Here is a 21862-nt window from a genome sequence, read left to right as displayed (position 1 = left end):
TAACACGCAGAAGAAGCTGGTGTGAGGGTTTTGTTATGTTGCATGCCAGTATAATTTATCTTTCTCTTGGTGTCAAGCTGTCACGTAACATTGCCAAACTTTCCTCTGAAGAGCAGGGGACGTTTCTGACTCTTTCGAGTTCATAGGTAGGGGGGATTTTGTGTGAGGGTTTCTGAAAATTGAATGTCTATCATGTAGTTGTTACTGTCGTTAAAATTTCTGTTAAGGTCTATAGTACAATTCTTTAAAACTAGCCATATAGAATCTCACTGATCTGTGCTAGAAATATTGGAAGAGAATGAAGAAAATCTACCCTTAAACTGCACAAACAGTGATTTGTAATTTTTATGTGAGATTACAGTGGATCTAAGGACCGTGTTTTATAATAATAGCAATCGTTGGCAGTGGCTTTGTTTTTCTTTATTTAAGAATTCCTTAGCAGTTGTATTTCTTTCTTTTTTTTTTTCTTAAACTAGCTGACCTCAGATGATTCAAATGCTCTATTTGTGTCTTTCAGCGAATTACTTCATTTGTTTAAAAAAGGAGTAACTAGAGAACCCACCAGTCTCACCTGTAAGGTACATACCTGTTAAAGGGGTTAAAGGTTTCCTGTTATCTGTGACCACTCATAAAAACTATTAAAAACTGGAAAACCTATGTAGGTGAGCAGAGCAAGCATTATGTCTGTCTTGGTAACTTGAAATATGAATGAGTGAAGATAACCACAGAGTTTTAAACAGACCAGCAGTCCAACTTCGGCATCTTAATCTTAAATCTTCCTATTTGCCAGCTAAATAGTTTAAAATTTGTTATATACTATCTTTGCCCATTTTCGATACTAGGCTAATTCTGCCTGATGTGAGTGAAGGAACTACAATTCTGAGTTAGTCCTATTTTAGCAGTGATGCTCTTCATTTAGAGGAGCACGATACTAACGTGCAGGATGGGCAGCTGAACTAAAAAAGTAAGGTGCACTCTTCTCGGCATTGCTGTCTACAAGTGAATAGCACAGAGCTGGCCTTTGAGTAGTGTTCCTGGTTGCACAAGTTCTTTTTGGATATTGAAAAGCCTCTCTGCCGTTGCTGTTGCAGTGCTGATTCAACACAGCATCAGTAGTTGTAGTAGGCTTTCGTTTTCTGGTCTCTGTGAATTTTGTAATTGTGAGCCACTTTTTTCCCATAGTTCCTGCCCAATGTTTTCAAACCTACAAGAGTAGCGGCATATTTGGTGAAGGGTGTGTAATCTATGTTGTATTGCGGGATGGTTTTTAAGTCACTTGGCAGGTGTCTCTGTGTAGTGCAAGAAAGTTATTTAAGGATGTCATTCTTTTCTGAGGTGTATTTTGGAGTAATTATTGTGTTCCTCTTTGTGTGTTTCAGAGTTGAAGGCAGGGTGTCATGAGGTGCCACTCAGAAAGTATTTTACTTCCCTTTCTCCTGCCTCTCCATCTCCTCACAAAAATCCCTCACTTTTCTTATGAAATAGATTTTTTCATAAGGTGAGAAGAGGGTCTTTAGGAGGAATTCTTGATGTTAGGTTGCTGTCCCTGGGAACCAACCAGAAACCTGTTTTGGTCGAGGTTTCCAGCATCGCTCTGTGTTTTGGGTGACTGCAGTGTTGGGTGGTGAGTGAAATACCCTGCTTTCTTCATGGGTAGATGTTTCCATGGTGCCAGTTCTCGTGGGAGCTTGTACAGGTCCTTGCTGCCTGACAGCCCTGGGTGTGCTCTTGCCATCCCAGAGGGTTCATACGCAGAGGTGAGCAGTCAGCAGTTGTTCCAGAGACACGACCTCTGTGAAGAGGAGGCTGATGACTTTGTGCTGCCACATTAAATGTGATGCAGACGTAGAATTTGAGAAATGTTCTTGCTTGTACCTTATGCACAGAAATCTATTTGTGGTCTAAAACAATTACTTTTTCAGATTCTGGTCCTGGCTGTAGTTACTGAAATGGTTGGTTTGAATTCCGTGGTGACATCATGGGTATTTGTATCATCCAATTCTTTTTGATCCTATAGCAACACTTCTGTGCTTGCATGGCTTACTTGGACACCTGTACAAGCTGTATGGCATTCCCATGGATAAACTTGGTGGCAAATCTGTGTGAAGGGTTTGTGTCAAGCCTACTGTTGCAGGGTAACTGGGCACAATGAGTTCAGGATAAATATTTTTTTAGAGTAAGAACCTTTGATACCCAGTAATCTCTCCGCTATTACTTGCAAAGAGGTCATTTGCTGTAACAATAGTAGATTTCATCCATGAGAGCAAACCCTTAGATCAGTGATGGTGAATACTGACACAAAAAGATGTCCTTGGCGTTACTCGCAGATTGTGTTAATGACTGCAACAGTTTACACTGAGCTAGGCAGGGACTGATAAGTCACAGTGGTGTGATTTCAAGATTTGATAGCTTGGGACTGCAGATGCTAGTTGGAAATGCCCTTTTTTGAGTAATAGGAAATTTCTGTTTTTTCTGTTGGCTTTTACAGTTCCTGAAGCACCCCTGTAACCTGCGTGGCATATTTCTCAAAGACTGTGTACATCTACACCACTTCAGCCTGGGTAGCTGCCATATGCCTAATTCATATTGCTGACAGTTTTGGTTCAGGAGAGTCTAGCCATGGCCACTCATCTCCTCCCAGTTTGGTAGTGGAGAAGAAAAAGGACAGATCAACTCAGTGGGGAACTGTTGGCTTGGTTTTGGTTTTGTTCACTTGTTTGAAGTAGTAAGGTTCTTAACTCAAAGAGTTCAGTTTAATAATTCTCAGCTTGCTGGTGTAGCCTGGGCACCTGTGCAGAGCTGTGGGGTCACTCATGCACTCGTGGGTCTCTTGTTTTTGTTCCTCTCCCCCCAGTCTCCGAGCCTACACCTGTGTCAGTGCACAGCATCTCAGTGTGTCTGGTCTTGGCTGCACACTCTCCTGGTCTTTCCCTCAGGGCCGTGTCTGCCAGCCTTGCTGCTCAGCTCACCCCAGCTCTCCCATGTACTGCTGATCTGTCACAGTGGTTTCCCCATTCCTCTTCCCAGCTGCTTTGTATCGAGCCAGAGTCCTGGTTTTCCTGTCTTGGTGTGCTGTTCTAAGAGATGCATCAGGGTGTCACCATGGCTTCTGCTGCAGAAGGGGAGAGCTCCCGTTCCTCTCCCTGGCTCCCCACATCCATCCATCCCCTGCTTTGCAGCAGCATTGAGTGCTCATCAGATCCTTCATGTGAGCCAGCTTAATGAGTTTAAATGACATAAAATTGTGCCAGCGAAATGGTTTTCTTAAGGAAAATGACTGAAATGGGCTTGTGGAAGAAGAGCTGGGCACAGGCAAGACAGGAGAACAGTGCAGCAAGGACCAGGAAAGAAGCAGCTCAGATACCTCCATCCCTCTCCGTGGTGGTGCTGCTGCGAGGGATGTGGGTGCCTGGAGCTGCTCGTCCCTGGTTTCAGCACACTCCCGTGTGCATTCAAAGTGAACATGTAACTGAAGCTTCAGAAGGTACAATTTGAAATTGGCCAGCGTCCCTCTGAGCCCGCGTGTTTTGCGGTGCCTCTATCTGCTCTCTTCGCAAAGCTTTATTTTGGGCAGACTGTACAGCAATGAAAAGAACAACCCTGGAAAGAAGTTGCATTCCTAACACATTTCAAATCTATGCTAAAATAACCAGGGAACAAAATTCCTCAAATAAAGATTTTTCTGGATTTTTTATATAGACAGGGTATGTATTTTTTCCCAGCCATTGGTCTTGGAAAGAGCTCATTGTACAATTTCTTTTATTGAACTTTGGGCAGACAATTGGTGATATGTAAGGCCAGGCAGTTAATTGTGAGGTATATGGAAGCAAAATCTTTATAATGAAGAGTTTTAATAGCGGATAATGCTGTTATCCCCACCTATAACAACTGAAAGAGCCGACAAGCAGCATTTTAATGATTTTATTTTTAAATTTCAAACTTTTTTCCAATTCTACTAAAAGACGACCAGACGTTTTTGTTTGGATTCTAACAGGTTGTGTAAAGTAGGATTTTAAAGCTTTTATATGCAGTCCATTGGGAGAAAAAGCAATTGGATGCTGACTGTATCATGTACCTTTTTATGGCAGTCGACTGCTTTTACTTCTTGGGGGTGGTGGTGGGGATCAGATTTGTGTGTTTGAGATATGGGAAAAAGCAAATGAATTAATAAGTCGGGTTTTAGTACACAATATCCTGATAGATTCTACATATATATTAAGTGATAGAAAAAGGCGCAACAATTTCTTAATAGAAAAGATAATCAGGATTTTTTTTAAAGAAGAGATATTCAGTCATAAACTTTTACAGGGTAACTCTGTGTGTTGCTTTCTCTCCCCACTAGTACCTCTGAAATACCTTACCTGCAACTATACTTTGGACAAGGTGAAGGGGACTCGTAGTAACGCTCCCCTTGTTTTTAATAACCGTAAACATGAATGCAGAAGCAGAGTAACCTGTGATCCGCAGGAGTGGGGGAGGGAGGTGGCTGTGCCTGGCCCTGGGAGGAGACGGCATGTGGGGAGGTCTGAAAGCACTCCAGTGCCGAGATGATCAGGGGGCTGTTATCCACTCCTCAGTCACTTGTTGCCTGGGAGACAAATGTAATCCAGGGATTTTTTTTTCCCTTCCTTGCTGATCTTTGATTGGAGCCACTATTGACTTTTGGCTTGGAGGAGGTAGTGAAGCAGCACGCCAAGTGTCATAAGATGGAAATTAATCACTAACCCGTGGGTCTGAGTTCCAATGATTTCTTTTCCCGTGATTGCTCTGTATATGGTAAAACTAATGGCACATCTAAACAGACAGTTAACGAAGCTCTTCACACCTCTGACAGTCAAGAAGGACTCTTAACCAGATGACACTTCAGTTTTCTTTTTATTTCTTCTCCCTTGTGTGATTGTGGAAAAACAAAAGTAACTATCTTAAAAAAAGGAACTTTGCATGGTTGGAGAGCTTTGCCTTAAATTGCATTTGTTTTTGCCACTAAATTATAAGTCAGCCTAGTTGCAGTGAAAATATAGCAAATCTGCCTTCCCAGTGTTTCTTTTAACAAGGAGTATACTTCTCAATACTTTTTGTGTGAGAGAGTTTCTGTTTTTCAGTGAGATTATTTTTGGCTTTTGCAAGAATATGGGCAAGCCAAACAAATTTAGCTTAACAGTAATGAAAGGTTTTGAAGTTACTCTTCAGTAGTGACTTCATCTTGTAAGGCCCTCAGTTTGAACTAACGCTGATAGGTTTGGGGGAGTAATCTCTTCCAGGTAGATGAAAAGTCTGTCTTGGAAGTAAATGAAAAAACAGAGAAGTTTGGAAACAATATGTTGTGTTCCAGTCAGTACAAATAAGGTAGATGGTATTTAAGTGTAACTTTTTTTTTTTAAGTTTATCCCATGCTGTAAGGAGTAAGGAATCCAGCAAAGGTTTTCTCCTGAAAAAACGTTCCTAGTTTTGCCCATTGCTTGCTTAAAAGGAAATTTTATGTTCTTCTTGCCCTGGTTCTTGGATGGAGCATGGAAGTGGAATTTGAGATGTTTGGATTCTATTTTTGACTCTGTCCTTTGCCTAAAAAGTCACTGACTAGGCTTATCATGTCAAGTCTCTGGCTCATTGTCCCATGTTTAAGAGGGCTAAACATAGCAACTTCCTTTTTGCAAACTGGTTGGAGATGTGTGGTGCACAGCTTCCACCACTGACAACAGTGGTGGATCTTTCAGTCATCTGCTGTAGTGCTTTACTGAGATGAAAGCTCAAGAATCTTGCTTGTTCTCTCTCTCTCTAGCCCCTTGAATCATGGGCTTTTTGGCCATGCAAGGGCCCTGCTTCATCTCAAGGGCTGGAATATGTCTCCCCTTAGACTGTTCGGTGGCCTTCTGGTAGGGCACCTTTGGGAAGCAAGGGCGGAGATGGGCTTGAACCGTGCCGTCCTGAAGAGGCTTGACCCCATGTTTCTGGTTCCACCAGAGCAGCATGCAGAAGATGGTTTCTTCTTCATCCCCTCCAGCAGATGTGCTTGTTTCTGACAGAAAGAGGTCACGGCTCCTGCAGGTTGTGCCAGCCCCTCTCTGTTTCTTTCAAGCCAAGTCTCATGTGGTGCTGTGAACTTGCTAGATGCTCTCACACAGCCATCCACTGATGTTGGGCAAGACTTTTCCCTTTTTCTATTTTTTGCGGGGAGAATGTAGTGCAGATTTGCTGTCTGTAAGCTTGGAAGGAGGTCTGTAAGTGCTTTGCATGTGCATTGTGTATCCTAAAGCCATCAGTGAGACAGAGGAGCGCTTAGGATTTGGTAGGGCTCCACAAAGATGACAAGTTTTTGAAAAGAAGCAAGTGTCTGCTTTTGGTCTTCCTTGTGGCTTTAGAAAATAATATCCCTCTTCTGGTGTGATTTTTGTGTGTGTGTGTGTTTCTGTTCTTCAACACATGAAACAGAGAGCCTTGCTCCACTGATAGAAGTTGGAGCTGAGAAAAAGGATGGCCCTGGGTTGAAAAGCAGCTAGAGCCTGCCCTGCCGGTTCCAGAAAACGTCAACATTTACCATAAACCTTATCATAATGCCTTGAAAGCTTGCCAGTGGAGTTCAGTCAATAATTAGGATTGGTGTTTGTTTTTACATATGCTCAAGCAGACCAAGGCTGCTCCTGGGGTACCATTTTGTATGCTTTCATAGTGGAGGTGAGGGAAAGTTGTTTTTCTGTCTGAGAACTCACACAAAACAATTCAGAATATCTGCACCCTGACCTCTGATGGGATTGAGACAACTGAAATTGCACTGCTTGTAACTTCAGAATAATTACTTAATTTTAGTATAGTCTTCACATTACAGATTGACTGCTTGAGTTGCTCTGTGTGTCCAGAAAGGGTAATTACAGTAACTGTTGTTTTAACTGATCACAATTTCACAACACCCTTAAATGGTTTAAACTCTGATTATACTGTGGACGCTTTTTTGTTTGTTTGCTTGGGGGTTTTGGGGTATTTTTTTCCCCTTAGGGGAGAAAAGATGATTAATTTCCTCTTGTAGTATAATGGCACTGATGTCATGTGGGTTGAAGGATTAAGTCCTTTTATTTTTAAAACAGTTGCTAGGGTGTTTAAACCCCTCCTTTCTAGCCCTGTTTCTTGTTAGCGTAACAGCAAAAGGAAATCACTTTCAAAAATAATCTATTTTTCTTCAAAGTTTCCAGTTAACAGTAACTGTAGCTTCTTATTTTTCCAATATGGGGTACCAGGGAAATTGCCAGATATTATTAAATCATATTAAGTAGTAACAAGGGAGGGGGGAAGAGCAACCAAACGTTCATCCTTACTTCCCCGCCCCCCCCCCCCCCCCCCCGAAGTGTGATTTAAATCATACAGTTGCAATACGTTATTAATGGAGCAGTAATCTCTGGCAAGCAAACTGTGTTCACTTCTGTCAGACAAAAACCCCACACCCACTGCTTTTCCTGACAAATACTGCTAAATAAATAAGGCTATGCCATTAGATTAAATATTTGATTTTTTTTTAATTCTTTTTTCTTTGCAGAGTATTGGAAAGGGGTCCTTGTGGTGTATAGACCCAGAATATAGACAAAATCTTATTCAGGCTTTGAAAAAGACACCCTATCACCCATATTCGCATGTGTTCAATACACCTCCCACATCTCCTCAGGCATATCAAAGGTAAGAACTAGACGCATTTTACAACTCTAAATGCTTTCATCCAGTGTTGCTTGTCAATCTTGGGTAAGACGTTAAATGTAATTAAGCGATGCAGTCTGGAGACATGCTAGCGAAGAAAGCCCGGGGGGGTGGGCGGCAGCGGCCTGGCCTGGCTGAGCACACCCCTGGGACGCCTTACCGGGATGCCTCCCTGCGCGACACCCCCCCCCCACCCCACCCCACCCCGAGCAGAGCTGCGGTCCTGCTCCTCTGCGAGCCAAAGAGCCTTTTAGTGAAAGAACGCCTGAAACTAAAATGCATGTAAGCAAACGGAGCGCTCTGAAGTGCCCGCGTATCCCCTCTGCAGTAGGTGAAGGCACGGTGCCCTCGCTTGGAGGAGGTGGGCTGGCTTTTTCCTCCCCAAGTGAGCTGCAGGGCCCGTGTTGCTGGTGCAGCAGCAGTCGGGTTTCCACGCCAGCCCAGCGCCCCGTGACTTGAACAGCCTTTGTTGTAGCTGCGCACCCTGCACGGGTGCCTGCCCTCGGTTATCCCACAGGGGCGCGGGGAGAGCAAGAGCCGTTTTTCTGCCTTTCTTCAGTGAAATAGGCGTGAGGCAGGTTTTTTTCATTTGCTTTGCATTTGGTTTTGATCTGGCTGTTGCTTATGTCTAACACTAGTGAAGGAAGAGAGGTAATCTACCACAGCCATCCGCCAAGCGGGGAAGCAAACACCGGGTTTTGACACAACTGCTTCCTCCTCGCTGCTAATACAGAAACTGTTTTCTTCACTTTTTCCAAATGTTGGCAGCGCATCACGGCCGGGGCAGCAATGCCGGTGGTGGCCAGCGCTGTACCGCACCCCACGAAATCAGGAGGGTGACTTGAACCAGCCGTGGCAGGGGCCAGCAGCGTCACCAGGACCAAGAAGGGACTGTGGTGGCTCTCGCGGGGTTTGGGGTATTTTTTCGCATTATGTTTTCTCCCCGGAGCCGTTTCAGCGTTAGCGGGGAGGCGGGCGGGGCGCAGGGGCCGGGCCGAGGCCGCGGGGCTGGCGCGGGAGAGGCCGCCGCCGCCCGCCCTCGCCGCCCGACGAGCGTGATGGTCGCCATAGCAACGCGGGCGTCTCCCTGGCAACGCGTAGCCCAGACAGGTGCCGTTGCGTCACGGGGCCGCGCGGCGCTGCCTGGCGAGAGGACCGGCCGTTGGGGCTCAGCCGCGCCGTTGCCGTGGTAACGGGTAATCCTGCGCAGCGGCGGCAGCCGCGCCGAAACTTTTTTGGCGATCGGGCTCCTGTACCGGGTTTTGTGTTCCGATCGGGAGAATCGCGGGCGCCGGGGGTTCTTGGGGGGTTTCCCTCCTGTTTTGAAATGAGTGGCTGACTTGGGGTCCGCCAGCAGCGAGGGGAGGCAGGAGTTCGGGGTTTCCTGAATCAGCACAACACCAGCGGGTCATTCTGTCTTGTGGTTCATGTGGAGCTCTAGAAAAATATTTCTGTAGTACCACCTTTAGAAGGGATTTTTTCACTTTTACTTTTCCCCTGCTCCCAGCAATCCCACCACTACTACTGTGCTTTGCAGAAGGACAGATAAATCATTTGATTAATAGCATTAAAATTGTAATCTGCATGTTTGAACGGGGCTTGTTTCCAGAGCCTGGCTTTATCATTTCTGTTGCCTTTTTAAGAGTATTTTAATTATGCCCATACAGATTTATTCAGAGATTCTCATATTGAGTAAAAGCGTAACGCACATCTGACATAGAAATAGAGGGATTTTGATCCCTTCTAATCCCTGCAAACAAAAAAATCCAGTGCACACATGCAGTTGAAAGCAGGAGGCTCTCTGATATTTTTTTTTTTTTTTTTTTTAAATGCATGAAGTGACTGTTGACTTAATGGGTCAGGTTTTCCAGAACTGCTGTGCAGTTTGCTGGTGGACATTGCCTGCAGGAGCTCACAGGGAGCTTTTCCAGGTTAGGCTGAAGGAAGCGGTGGAGCAGCACTGGCACGAGCAATCCTGGCAGGGATGAGCCCATCAAGATGCCGTGGCTGGGCGCTGGTGTCCGGGAGCCTGCCTGGGGCAGCTGCCCTGCATCCTGCACAGCTGTGTGCCCGCTGCGCTCCCCTCCTCCATGCTTGTGGCAGAGGATCCCTGTGGAGCCGCAGACCTTGGGCAAAAGTCGTGCTGACCTCTTCTAATAGGGTGGGTGGTCAGAGCCTCATAGCCCCTTTTCTCATGTGTGGGGGAGGAGAGGTGTACTGGCACGTGCCAAACAGCATGGGATTTAAGAAAGCGTTTTGAAAAACTGCCTGCTTTCGCCAGTGCCCAGATGTAGCTGGGCAATTGACAAAGCTGTCTTCTGAGCAAGAGAGAACCCCGAAACACCCACAAACGAGTCACAAAACTAAAAAGGAAACTTCCTCTCCTTGGAAACCATGGGATGTCAGAGCTGCTGCTACACTGCTTGTGCTGCCAAGTGCTTTCAAGTCTTCCTTGTAATGACTGTATCATAAAACAAAGGGCTTGCATGGCTGCAGGAGCAACTGCCTCGCAAAGAGAAGCCCACAGGAGGCTGGGTTTAGTATGAAGAAATTGTGGTCTCACTGCTATTTTTAGCTGGATGTCTTTCAGCATTCCGCTGTCAAATAAAAATCTTCCTATGGTCTTCTAAAATATTTATTTATTCATCTACTAATGACTGGCGAAACATCAACACGAGGCTGGTCTAGGGCACTAGTGACTGCTGCATTAATTTAATTATACATTAACAGTTACATAGCAAAATCATTTTTTCAAATATATTTCTGATATATTCACAAGGACTTGAACATTCCCTGTGCATTTGGAAAAACAGTAATCCAGCAGTAATCCCATATGTACGTGATTGCTTTCTCATATGTACAGAGACTTCGGTAACGGGTAGAAAATGTAAATCCACTCTGCCGTGGTTGGATCTCCAGAGCAATACATCGTCATAGTAACAAATTCCAAGGGAAATTTTTCTGATGAAGATAATATGTCTAGAAAAAATCCTTGGGTGGCAGAGATTTTGCTGTCTATGTCTTATATAACTGAAGCCCACAACTAAGAGAAACTATGTCACCTGATATTAATGAAATATGTCTGGAACTACATGATTCACCAATATTACTCCTGCCTCTAGGAATGGGATTAATCGGAGGAATTACAAGGTTTATAGGGATCAGTTGGTGCGATTCCACAGGGGCAAATTGACCTATTGCTTGTCTTTATCAAATGTTTTAAAAGAATAAGGATACACAAATGAATCACATGTTCTATTTAGAAATATCCCAAGCAAGATGATCACTGAACAGACAAATTCTGATTTTCTGAGAAGAGTTAATTACATCAGATAATTTAGCTTTACAACTTCACTAGAGCATCCTGAATAAATGTAAGAGGCAGGACCTTTTATGAAGGAGTTTTATGATGTGAACCCATATGTTTGGATGGCTCAGTCAGTGTTACGCTAGTATCATTTGAGACTAGACATATGACTCAAACCAGGAAGTTTGGATTAAACTGGGCTGCATGTATAGAAGACCATAGTTTCTGAGAAAAGAGCAGTCTTGCAAGTGTTTACATAAGAAGGAACTTCAGACTACAGTTGTCTGAATTGCTACAGCAGTTCAGCTTGAAGATTATCTGTAAGATGTAAGAAGAAAAATAATATAGTAATGTGGATTACTTAATTTTAATTGGATTGGATGTGTATTCTTAAAAAACAATACTCATGCCAAACAAAAAAACCACCATGGTTTTTTATCTGATTCTTCTAATTGAAGTATATATTGTGTCATTTACAATGAATTTCAAGGGTGAGCTAACACTGATACACAGTGTTGTAAAGAAAAAATGCTCTCCTTGGTGTGGAAAAATTGTGCTTTAGTTTAATGTGTTTCTTTTTAAATATTTACAATTGTGTTGGCAATAGCAACCTTGAAATATATAGACACAAACTTGGCTAAGTAACTACGTAAGTCAGTGCCCTGGTATTTCATCTGTATGTTTTATTTCCAGTTTTTTGACTCTTAACTGAAGGTGGGGTTTTCTCTTCTAGTAGAGCTTCAAGAAGATCTTGGAATAGATTTTTCTTTTCTCTATATGTTTTACACGGGGCTAGTTCTCAATTCTATTTCTCCTTCTGCTGAAAACTATCAGGAAATGTAAAATAACAGAAATTATTAGTTTCACAGATGGATAAAAAATACTTGAGGATTTGGGTGACCACCTCGGAGTATTGGCTAGATCCCTTTACAGACTTGTGGAGCGTTATTGCACTGCTTTTCATTTTTCCAGTGTGTTTTGCTATTGTAGTTTGTTAAACGAGTCACAAACATTGACGCATCTGTCCTAAGTTGTTGTGTAAGTGATGAAATTGCAAATGTGCCCAAATAGAAACTGAAGAGTGGTTTCTTTCTTGGGTTGTCCCAGCCTGCCTGTTCATAAAGGCTTCATTGGGTTCCTTGCTGGTTTGCTCCTTCCCATTGGAACAGCTCCTTGGGTGAGCTTGGTTGATACGTTCTGCTTCAGGAAGGATTGAGACCTCAGTTTAGTTCTGAACTAGATTTGTGCTCGGCTTTGGACATGGAGTCCACCTGTGCACATCAAAGCACTTTTATCAGAAAAATACCTCCTCTGGTATATACATCGCTGCATTTCAGCTGAGCTCCCCTCTGTGGAGAGGGCTTGAGCCGTGCAGGGCTGGAACAAACAGGAAGACTCAACTGCAGTGTGATTTCAGTTGTTGGAGAGCAGAGTCGATCCGCAGTCGGTGAACGTGGTGTCTGCTGGTAGTTGGCAGAGTGGGTGCTGCAGAGCTGCCCGCTGCGCTGCCGGGCTCCCGGCTGGTGGTGCCGCCGCCTCGGCGGCTGGGGGGACCAGGCCCTGCAAGGAGTCAGCAGAAAACCACCTCTACTTCTTGTGGTAGAGTCACTTTCCAGAACAGTATTTCATTTAAATTAAATTAAATCACATGGCTTCATGATCTGGTTTTCCTTTCCCCTTCCCTTGTTGAAGTGTACGGTACAGGTGCAGGCCAGTGGATCACAGAGGGCCTGCAGGTATGTGAGTGACCAAACTGTTTAGGAAACTTAACTGGCCTGGGATTTGAAAAGTTTGGAGTGGCTTCTGATTTATGGAATTCAGTGTCTCTTGCCACTGTTTCCTGCTGCTGCTGGCTTTCCTAAATATGCTATTAGCTCCTTAAACGTTCATCACTTCTCCAGTGTCTATTCTTTTGATACCTGTTTCAGATCAAAATATATTTCCTTGTTCTTTATCCTGAGTTAGAGATTAAGAAAAGGGGCCTTTTTGATTATGAACCCCTGTCTAACTTTTGCAATTCATTAACAGAGACACAATGAAAAATTCACGAAACTTGGATTTTTAGGAAAAAAGCTTTAGCTGCCAGGACCTGCCATCGCTGCAAGCCCTGTGGTGAATGGCAAGGGAGGTGGTCTGGGCACACTTACATTTGGATATGAACTAAAAAAGGTTGCATTTACTTATTTTGAGACTGAAAACACACGGTCTTACCACTCTTAGTCCTAGTTTTCTGCTTCCACCTCACTAGTACAAGTCCTCCCCCCGTGCAGCGAGGAGGGTGAGGGGCGGCTGTGCGGCGGCAGCTCCCGGGGCAGTGCCTGTGCCTCCGCGCGCTGCTGCAGCAAAAACTCCTCGAGCAGCCACTGCTGCGTGCGCCCGGGATGCAGTTTGCGTACAACCCGCTCAGGATGGGGAACTTCGAAGCTCTTACACGGATGCGAAACAGCCAAGTGTTCCCCACCCAAGACGGCTGTTGTTGATCGACTGCTTAGGAAACTGCTGTTACTGGAACAACTCCTTCAAATATTTGCCGATTTTGGCTTTACTGTCACGAGCTTCACCCTTCTGCAGTTGTTTATTGAAGCTAAACCTGCATCAAAGTCTATGTTGTAGGTTGTCTTTTTGGACAATGTATAAGCACTTCTCTTACCCGTACACTATAAGTTAAGATCAGAAATGTTCTTCTGTGGCCGTTTGGTGAAGCTGGTGAAACAACCTTTTCCCATTCACTGAAAACTTTGAAGCACTGAAAGATGCTGCAGGGTGTCTCCCTGCAAGAAGGGACTTAGAAAATAAATTAATCGGTTGTTTTTTGCAGTCTGGAAACACGGATTTAATTCTGTGTTATTGGTTTTGCTTTCAGTAGGAAATGAAGCTGACTATAGAGCAGTCTAATATTAATTTCTGTGCATGTTACAACCCCTTTATCAAGATCAATCTAGATATTTTACTTCCTGGATAGAGTCAGAATGAGTTTTCTTCTCTTGGTGTGGTGATAAGGCAGAGCCTTTGGGGAATTGTGTTTCACTGTTTTTGTAGTTGAGAGATCAGAGAACACAAGTTCTTCCAAATTGTGCCCTCTGACATCATAACATGTCTTGATTTGAAGAGCATCTCTACTCTGGGATTATGCTGCTTTATTTCTGTTTTCTGGCAAGTTAGAGAACATCTGTTCCGCTTGATGCCAGGTAGGAATAGCAAAGAAAAAAGAACTTTTGCTTGAGTGGATGTCTGTAATGCTATCAGTGTATAAATATTTGAGGATTTGCCCGTCCAGGACTTGTTTTCTAACATCTCTTTTCAGCTGTCTAGCCAGTAGACTTCTGTGGTCTGGGAAGTATCCCACTGAACATAGTTTCAGAAAACAAAACAGATCAGCTCTTACCTCTTAAAAGGAATTTTCTTGTACATTATAGTATGAGAGAGGCAGAGGGGAGGGAGATGAATTGGGAAAGGTGGCAGCATATACTGGACAGAAAAAGAAGAGCAGAAAGTCTAAGTCTGCCCTCTTTCACACAGCAGTTTCGTGCATGCTTTCTGCAGCACCCTGGTGCTCAGCAGGAACAGCTGGTGGAAATACAAATAACCCTCTAATCATGTCTTCATTCCTCTCAAAATTAGATGAATGCTTCTGAGTCTTCTCAGCTGAGATGTTTTCAATTCCTTCTCATCCATACCCCCAAAATAGTACAAACGTCTTGTTTCCCATTTGCCAAATACATAAAGATTTGGCTGAGTCTTTGTTTTGGCTGCATGTTTACAGACCTTTGGTAAAGAACTGTAAAGCAGCATCCTTAGCCTGTCGAGTGTCTCTAGATACCGGGCAAACACCAGCTCCTTGCTTTACGTTGTTATTATTCATAGTCCTGCTTGTTGAACAGTCTTCCCAGTTCCTTGGCTTTTTCATTTTGTTTGGGTTGTGGGTTTTTTTTTTTTGTCCCCTCCTCTGTGCCTTCTGTAGATAAATATAACCTTATTCCAAAGATAGCTTGGAATGGTACCATAGATGTTTCCACTTCGGTTCATGGGAAAAGGAAAGTCTAGGGATGTGTTTTGAAATTTTTGTTTGTTTGTAAATCCCTCTCTAGCCCTGGGTATTTCCCTATGAATATTGTTAGAGTAGCCTCATTGACAGAGCTGTGAATTGCTGACGGCAGAAACTTGGAAGCAGGTGGGTACTGTGCTTCTGAAATTGTCTTCTGCAACTCCCCATCCTTCTTTGCTGTCCCCAGGGTGTGTTCTTGTGCAGTTAGGCCATGTGTTGTGCGGTACAGGAGCCATATGGTATAGCAAAAAGCAGAGAGCGTGGGGCACACCTCTCTTTCAGTTACTTGGTAGTGTTCAGTCCATCTCTCATTCTTCATCCTATTAATGGCCATTGCATCACTATTGCAACTGCAGCAGTTGAGTGGATGGGGAAACCTGTGTAACGCAATTCAGTAACAGTTCACTGAAATTGTAGTAGTTGAAAATTAGGAACAAGTGTTTGTGTGATGCACAGTGGCTGACATGAGCATCACGTTTGTTAATCATACAGTATTATAGCAGTGGAAATCAACTGACTTCTGCATTTGAAAACAGACTCATGAAGCTTGGGAAGCCGCAGATAGCATCATAGTGTGTCACATCTTACTGCTGTTAGATTTAGAAAAGTTTCTTTTATTTACAGAATTATTTTTTTTTCCATTTTAGATTTTCTTCACTTTTCTATTAGTTATTGGACTTCTTTCCTTTGGTGCCTGTAGTAAGAAACATTTACAGGGGAAGTCACCTTATTTTCAGTTCTGCTTTAAGACTGGCATTCTTAGAACAGTTTCTAATGTCATATTAAACCTTCTATGGATAAAAAAACCCGTAATTTCAGAATTTCAAACAGTAGGGAAGGGATGGCTTTTCTGTAATAGATACTCTCGTGATTTTAAGGCATTTTGCAGTTTAACTCTTCATTATTTATTTAATATTTGTTTAGTCTCAAAGTAGCATGCATTGAATATTTCCAAGAATTGCAGGTCTGTCTTAAAAACCTGCATGGACCTTTCACCCCTTTACCTAACACCTGAGTGTACCTTGGGGAATAGAAAACATGTTTAAAGTGTGAGGGAGCTGTTGCAGTTTATGGGAAACTTCCAATATTTGTGTACCCAGTTTGTTCCATGTGTAATATCCTTCTGAGAATGTCAGTTCTGCACACAGATTCAGTGGCCTTGGCTAAGGGAAGGGGCCAAGCATACTTGCTTTCAACCCCTCATCATCTTGGTACAGTCAACCTGAGTCCAAGAGCTGAAGGAATTGGCTGCAAGTGACCCAGCTTCTCCGCAGGTCATAACAGAATGTGACAACTGTACCATAAAAACACTGGTTGTCCATAGAGAAGCATCCTAGGAGATGAGCATGGCCAGTGGGAATCAATTCCTTTTTTATCTGCACAACGTTAGTGAGAAGCAGAACATAAGAGGGTCCCATTTCGTTGCTGCTCACGGTGTGACTGTGGAAAATCCTAACAAGGTGGGGTCCAGGTGATCAAGGTGGCCCATCCGGTCTTGGGTTACCCATCAGAGGTAAGAAACTGAACTAGATGGTGGACCTAAGGGTCTGGGCTCTGGGACGGCTGGCAGTGGATTGGGAGATCTTGAGCTTCAGGGGAAGCTGGACTGACTTTCAGACCTCACAAACCAGCTAGTCTTTGTCCTGAACAAAATCCTCTCTTGTTTCCTTATCTCCAGTCATAGAGGCCACTTGTGTACTAAGCCAGGCTTGTTGCAGTAGTGTTTCCAATTATTTTATACATCTAGTTAAAAGAAAAGTGCAGTTGCTTTTCATACCTGTCTTAGGTGTCCGCATAATCCCTGCCTGTGTATCTGACCCAGTATTTCTCAAAGCATCAGGCTTTCTGCAAATGATTTTTGAAAAGCACGGGTGTCCTCAAGTTCTAGAGCTTTTCCACTGCCATATTGCAATGCTGATCTTGAAGTGAAAGCAACTGGGTTTTGTACAAATAACACTATTTTGCTAGAGTTGTTTCCTTTCACAGGAACTTCCATGGCTCGGAGGAATAAAAACTGAAAGGGCTTAAATGATATTAAAATATCTTATTCTGAAGTTTTGGAACAAAAAGCATAGTCTTTTTTTGTACTGAAACTTTTTTACACTTCGGTTTTGAATTTTGACTTGGAAAAATCAAGCTGCTTGTTTCATCAGAATGAAGTACTTATATAAAAACTGTTGTTTAGAGGAGGTGGGGGGGAGTCCTTAGTAGAGAAATTTCCATCCTCAGCAAAGCCCTGTATGGCTGGGAAGGGGGACTGTGTACCTCACATGTTCACCTGTTTGTCCCAGAGTAAAAAGACAGGAGGTGAGAGCTATGGCTCTTTGTCTGTCTAATGTGTTTTATGCTACAGTGGCCTAATAAAATGTTCTTTCCCCTTGCAAAACAGAATTGCTCAGCACTTGCACTTCTTGTTCTTTTTCAGTAAAGCCATGGTGAAACTCTGAAGGTTGTACTTGATGATCTATATTGTATTTTTTCACAGATGTCTTAATTTTGGGAACCCCACAGTTGTTTAAAGAAAATCTGTAAAGCAATTTTGCGACATTTAAACATAAATGAGAACTAAGGGGCTGTGTTTTAGATAGATTTCAAGAAACTCTTGTTGGGTTTCTTTCTATTCCAGGTGGCCCCAAAGGCAGTGTGTATGCGTGGGGTGCTCATCAGTGGCATTTGTTCTGTTTCTAAATTATCAAACTGTTTGTAAAATGCAGCGTTTGCCTTTTTGTTTTGTTTTTTTGGTTTTTTTTTTTTTGTTTTTTGCTACTGGTTAAAAAAGGGGGGGTGGGAGAGTTAGGCAGTGTATAAATTAGTTAGTGGAACTTGCTACCACAGGAAAATCCTGAGGCTGAAGACCAAGCCACAGTCCCCCAAAAGGTGGAGTTTTGTTTAACTACCATGTTCAAAGCTAATACAAATGCATCTGGAAGAGGATACTAGACCTCGTGGGATTTTTAGGTGTACATCAGTCTCTCTGCTATTTTAAGTCTTAGTGGGTTGTAGTAGCAAGCACAGATTTACTGTGCTATGCTGCTCTTCCACTTTCTGTGAACCTTTCATCTCTGGCACTGGGTCATAGAAACTCTGGACCAAACAGGCTGTTGGTTTCATCCAGTTTGGTGGTTTTCATGTTGTTACACTTTTGATAAGATTCCTTGTTTTGCATCTGAGGCTTTTTTTCCCTATGACTGCACATGGTTTTAGTGATAAATGTGCAAACCTCTGGGGGTTTCAGTGCACAGGTATGTATGTATACAGTGTACTTTTTATGTCAAAAGGCAGTCTGGCTGCCAGGGAAGCTGCTCTTTTTTACACTCAGAAACAAAATGTACTGTTTTAGTGCAGGTGACCTATTTTCATTACAATAGAGTAAATACAGCAAATGGTGATACGAGAATTGCTTGAGACAACTAGTCTGAAGTGGGTTTGTGTAAGCAGTTTGGCTAGCAAACACATCAGAGAAGTTCATGTTGATGAATAACTTGTGGATACCAGAAGAGGAGCACTGGTAAGGTGCAGCCAGCCTCTGCTGCTCAGGGTGAAGTTGGTTGGGTTTTCATGTACACTGGTGTATCTGTTTACAAAGGAGCATGGTTTCCGCCTCCATGTTTTAAGATTGTTTTTTCCTTTGTGAAAGGGGAATGACTGAGAGATTGGCCAGCTTAGATACGAGTGTGGATCAGAGTTTTATAAAAGATCTTTCTTTTCTTTTCATCCTGATTCGTTTCTGCTTTGTTGGCAGTCTCCTCCTGTTAATTGCCAGAACTTGCTCTGCGGGCTCATGTGTATGCTTCAGTTATGTATGGTAATTTTTCATTGCTCTGCTGTTAAAGCATCCAGGATTGCACAGCCAATGGGTCTTGCTAATACAAATGTAAATGTATTTCTTTCTTGGCTTGCTGCAGCATGCGTGCACTTGTTAAATTTTCTTTTCATTAGCTTGTATGACATATTTTTGGTATTAGAATCAGTACTACATGGACTTTATTTGTGAAAGTGGAATAACTGTAGTTTATTATTCTGCCCTTTTCAAAGGTAGTAGTCAGTGTCCAACTTCGTAAAGCTGGTGGTTTTTTGCATTTGTTGCTTATGACCCCTTATACCTGACTGCTGTTGCCAGTGGTTCTCTGTGCTGCAGTTTTTAACCTCACTGATGGGTTCTCTATGTTGTCTGCCTGGATAATATACATATAAGCCCCTCACTGCTCTTTTCTGTAACTGTTTTTATCAGGATTCCATTATATATCCTTCCAAAATAAATTCTGTTCAACCAGTGGTTACAGGCTTAATGAAAAACTTCCTAAGATTAGTTTGAAAAACTAAGATGCTTGGAACAGACTCTTTTTTTGACACTTTCACTTCAGTGTTTAGAAGCATATACAATTCTGCGTTTTAGTCTTGTGTGAGTGTGGTGATGGGGTTTTTTAAAACAGAATGTGTGAAACTGGGAAAAATTAATTGCATAGTAATGCAGATACTGAAGATTGAGTTATTAAAAAAGTAGTGATGCTTTAAAATGTCCATGCAGTGCTGGGAATTCATAACTGATGGCAGTGCAGGATGCAGGTTCCACTAAAAGTATATGAAAAAGAGATGTAAATTTAGAAAATTCGGCTTCATTTGGGTTTCATTAATTTTTATGTTTAATCTGGATTAGCAGATGAAAAATGTAAACAAAAAGGAATTGGGTTACTTTTAATTATGTATAACTTTCCTGGAAAGACTTTTTTCCAGGCAGCTGTCTGATCAATGGCAAAATTCATAACAGCTCCCCAAGTATTTAAGATCTCTATTAATTGGACTTCCTTCTCTGTATGAAAAATTGTTCTCTCATTAGCTGTTTTGCATATGAAAGATGAAGACGACCATTTTTCTCATGATATTAAAATAAATAAATAAAACAATTAATTAGAATGAAATAATTTTCTAAACTTAAGGGAATTAATAACAAACAAAGCTTCTGGAGCAGCCAGCTTTTATTTTGGAACTTGCAAGTATAACTGTGTAAAAGGAAGACTTTATACAAACACATTTATTCCATGATAGTTTAAGAGCCATAATCAGCTATATTGCTAAAGCAATGTAGATCTTCTGGTTATTAAGTATATTTTGCTGCTTTTGCCTTCAGATGTAGAAATAGCTTAGATTTAGGGGAAAAAGAGAATGGAAATCTGTACTGGAAGTGCTAGAGCTGGTCTTTTTCTGTCTCCCTGGGGATATTACCATCAAAACCCTGCTTTGAAAATAAGGGGAAAGTTATATTGATGAGCTCTGCATTTTGTGATGATATGGAGCAAGAGCTTTAGGAGTTCAGTTTGTGTTGAGTGGCACTGCCTGCCCCCCCCCGCCCCAAGTTCATTTTTGCCTATTTCTGTGCCCATGTGCCGTTCTTGGTTTGCTATGGTGGGTATGAGATGCCCCTGAGAAGAGTGGCTAGCACTGTGGGTGGTACTCTCAGGCACTACAGTTAAAAACCCCACTAACATTTGCCATCTGATCAGTTAAACCCCCCTCGAACGAACAGAGAAACTTCACTAGCTGTTTGGATTTGCCACTGAGTTTGCCCTTTGGCTAGTCTAAGACAACAAAAGCATACTTGAGCTTTAACCATACCACATGTGACAGTGGCATGCAGCAGTCTCCAGACTAGCTCTCAAACAGCTGCCTGCAGACCCTGAGAGCAGTATCTTCTGATTGCTCAGCAGAGGCTTGGGTTTGGGTTTTTCTGTGGGCTTTTTTTCCCCTTGTTTTTGTGTTTTCTTCTTTTTCCTTTTCAAAGTCATTTTAAGATGCTGTTGCTGCCCTTGTACAATAGCAAACTCTCCTCTCAGTTGTGCTGGTGAAGACGCTTGTGTAGTTGCACTGTGAATGGGATGCTAGTGGTTTTTTTTTTAAAAGGGTTTGGGGCTTTTCATGGAGAGGTAAGGGCTTTCTTAAAGCATTCATACCAGAGAGTATTTCATTGAACCGTAATCTCACTGAGGCCACTTAGATGGCACAGCGCTCCGCTCGTAAAGTTATGCTCGCCTGGCTCCCAGAGCAGAGTTTCTGCACAGAAGAGCATGGAGGAGGTGAGGCATCATCATGCTTAGTGTTGACTCGGGTGTATTCTGGCAGGTGAGTGCTACAAACCTGCCTTAAAGGTTTCTTGACTTGCAGACCTGTGTTCTCAAGTTGCTCACGTGCCATAGAAAAGTTTTCCAGTGCCAGGTAAAGCAACAGGTGGGGAAAGAGGTGCTGCGCCTCAACTTCATGATTCTTCAGTCTTCACAAGCTTGGTGAGAGGGTAGTTCACGTGGCACAGTTCAGCAATCTGCTGCATCTCTCAGCCTGTGACCTAATGCAATAGCAGTAGAGCACCTGGGCTGGCACAGGAGTTTAGACTGCACCGAAGTGGGCAAACACTACCCAGGGACTCTGACCTGGGGAGAGGGGACTGGCAACAGGAACTGATCTTCACTTGCTGTCTTCTGATTTTCAGTTTTCAAACTGCAAGGTAGAAAAGGGAGATTGCTTTCATGCTAGAGGCAAGTTAACAGTATCCATCTGTGAATGTAGGTGCTCGATTTTTACGGGGGTGTCTCTCTGGCTCCGTTCTATTGCTGTCGTGAACGGACTTTGACACTTGGATGGAAAACTTGCCATTTTAATAGCGTGTGAGGAGTAGACAAGTACACAGACTCTGGCTTATCTTTCGTTGGTCACTGACCAGATGCAAATAATGAACTTACTAGACTGTATTAATCACTGTATTAATCTCTTTAAGAAAGTGGTCTGAAATCCATCTGGTAGAGTGCTGAAAAGCAGACTCAATAAAATCCTAGAAAATT

General features: G+C 42.9%; 1 protein-coding gene across 15 annotated transcripts in view; it reads left to right on the top strand.

Annotated features, from left to right (window-relative positions):
- The window catches only part of FOXN3 (forkhead box N3), a 218784-nt gene that overhangs the window by 101190 nt on the left and 95732 nt on the right, over positions 1 to 21862 (top strand). For all 15 annotated transcript variants that reach the window (XM_074824908.1, XM_074824915.1, XM_074824914.1 and 12 more), the window contains one exon: positions 7526 to 7662. In XM_074824908.1, coding sequence (XP_074681009.1) covers positions 7526 to 7662 — 137 coding nt within the window. The remainder of the gene's footprint in view (positions 1 to 7525; positions 7663 to 21862) is intronic.

This window comes from Strix aluco, chromosome 4 (assembly GCF_031877795.1).
Source record: "Strix aluco isolate bStrAlu1 chromosome 4, bStrAlu1.hap1, whole genome shotgun sequence".
Classification (NCBI taxonomy): Eukaryota; Metazoa; Chordata; class Aves; order Strigiformes; family Strigidae; genus Strix; species Strix aluco.
The sequence above is the reverse complement of the archived record's forward strand: the minus strand, read 5'-3'. Positions and strand labels throughout refer to the sequence as shown.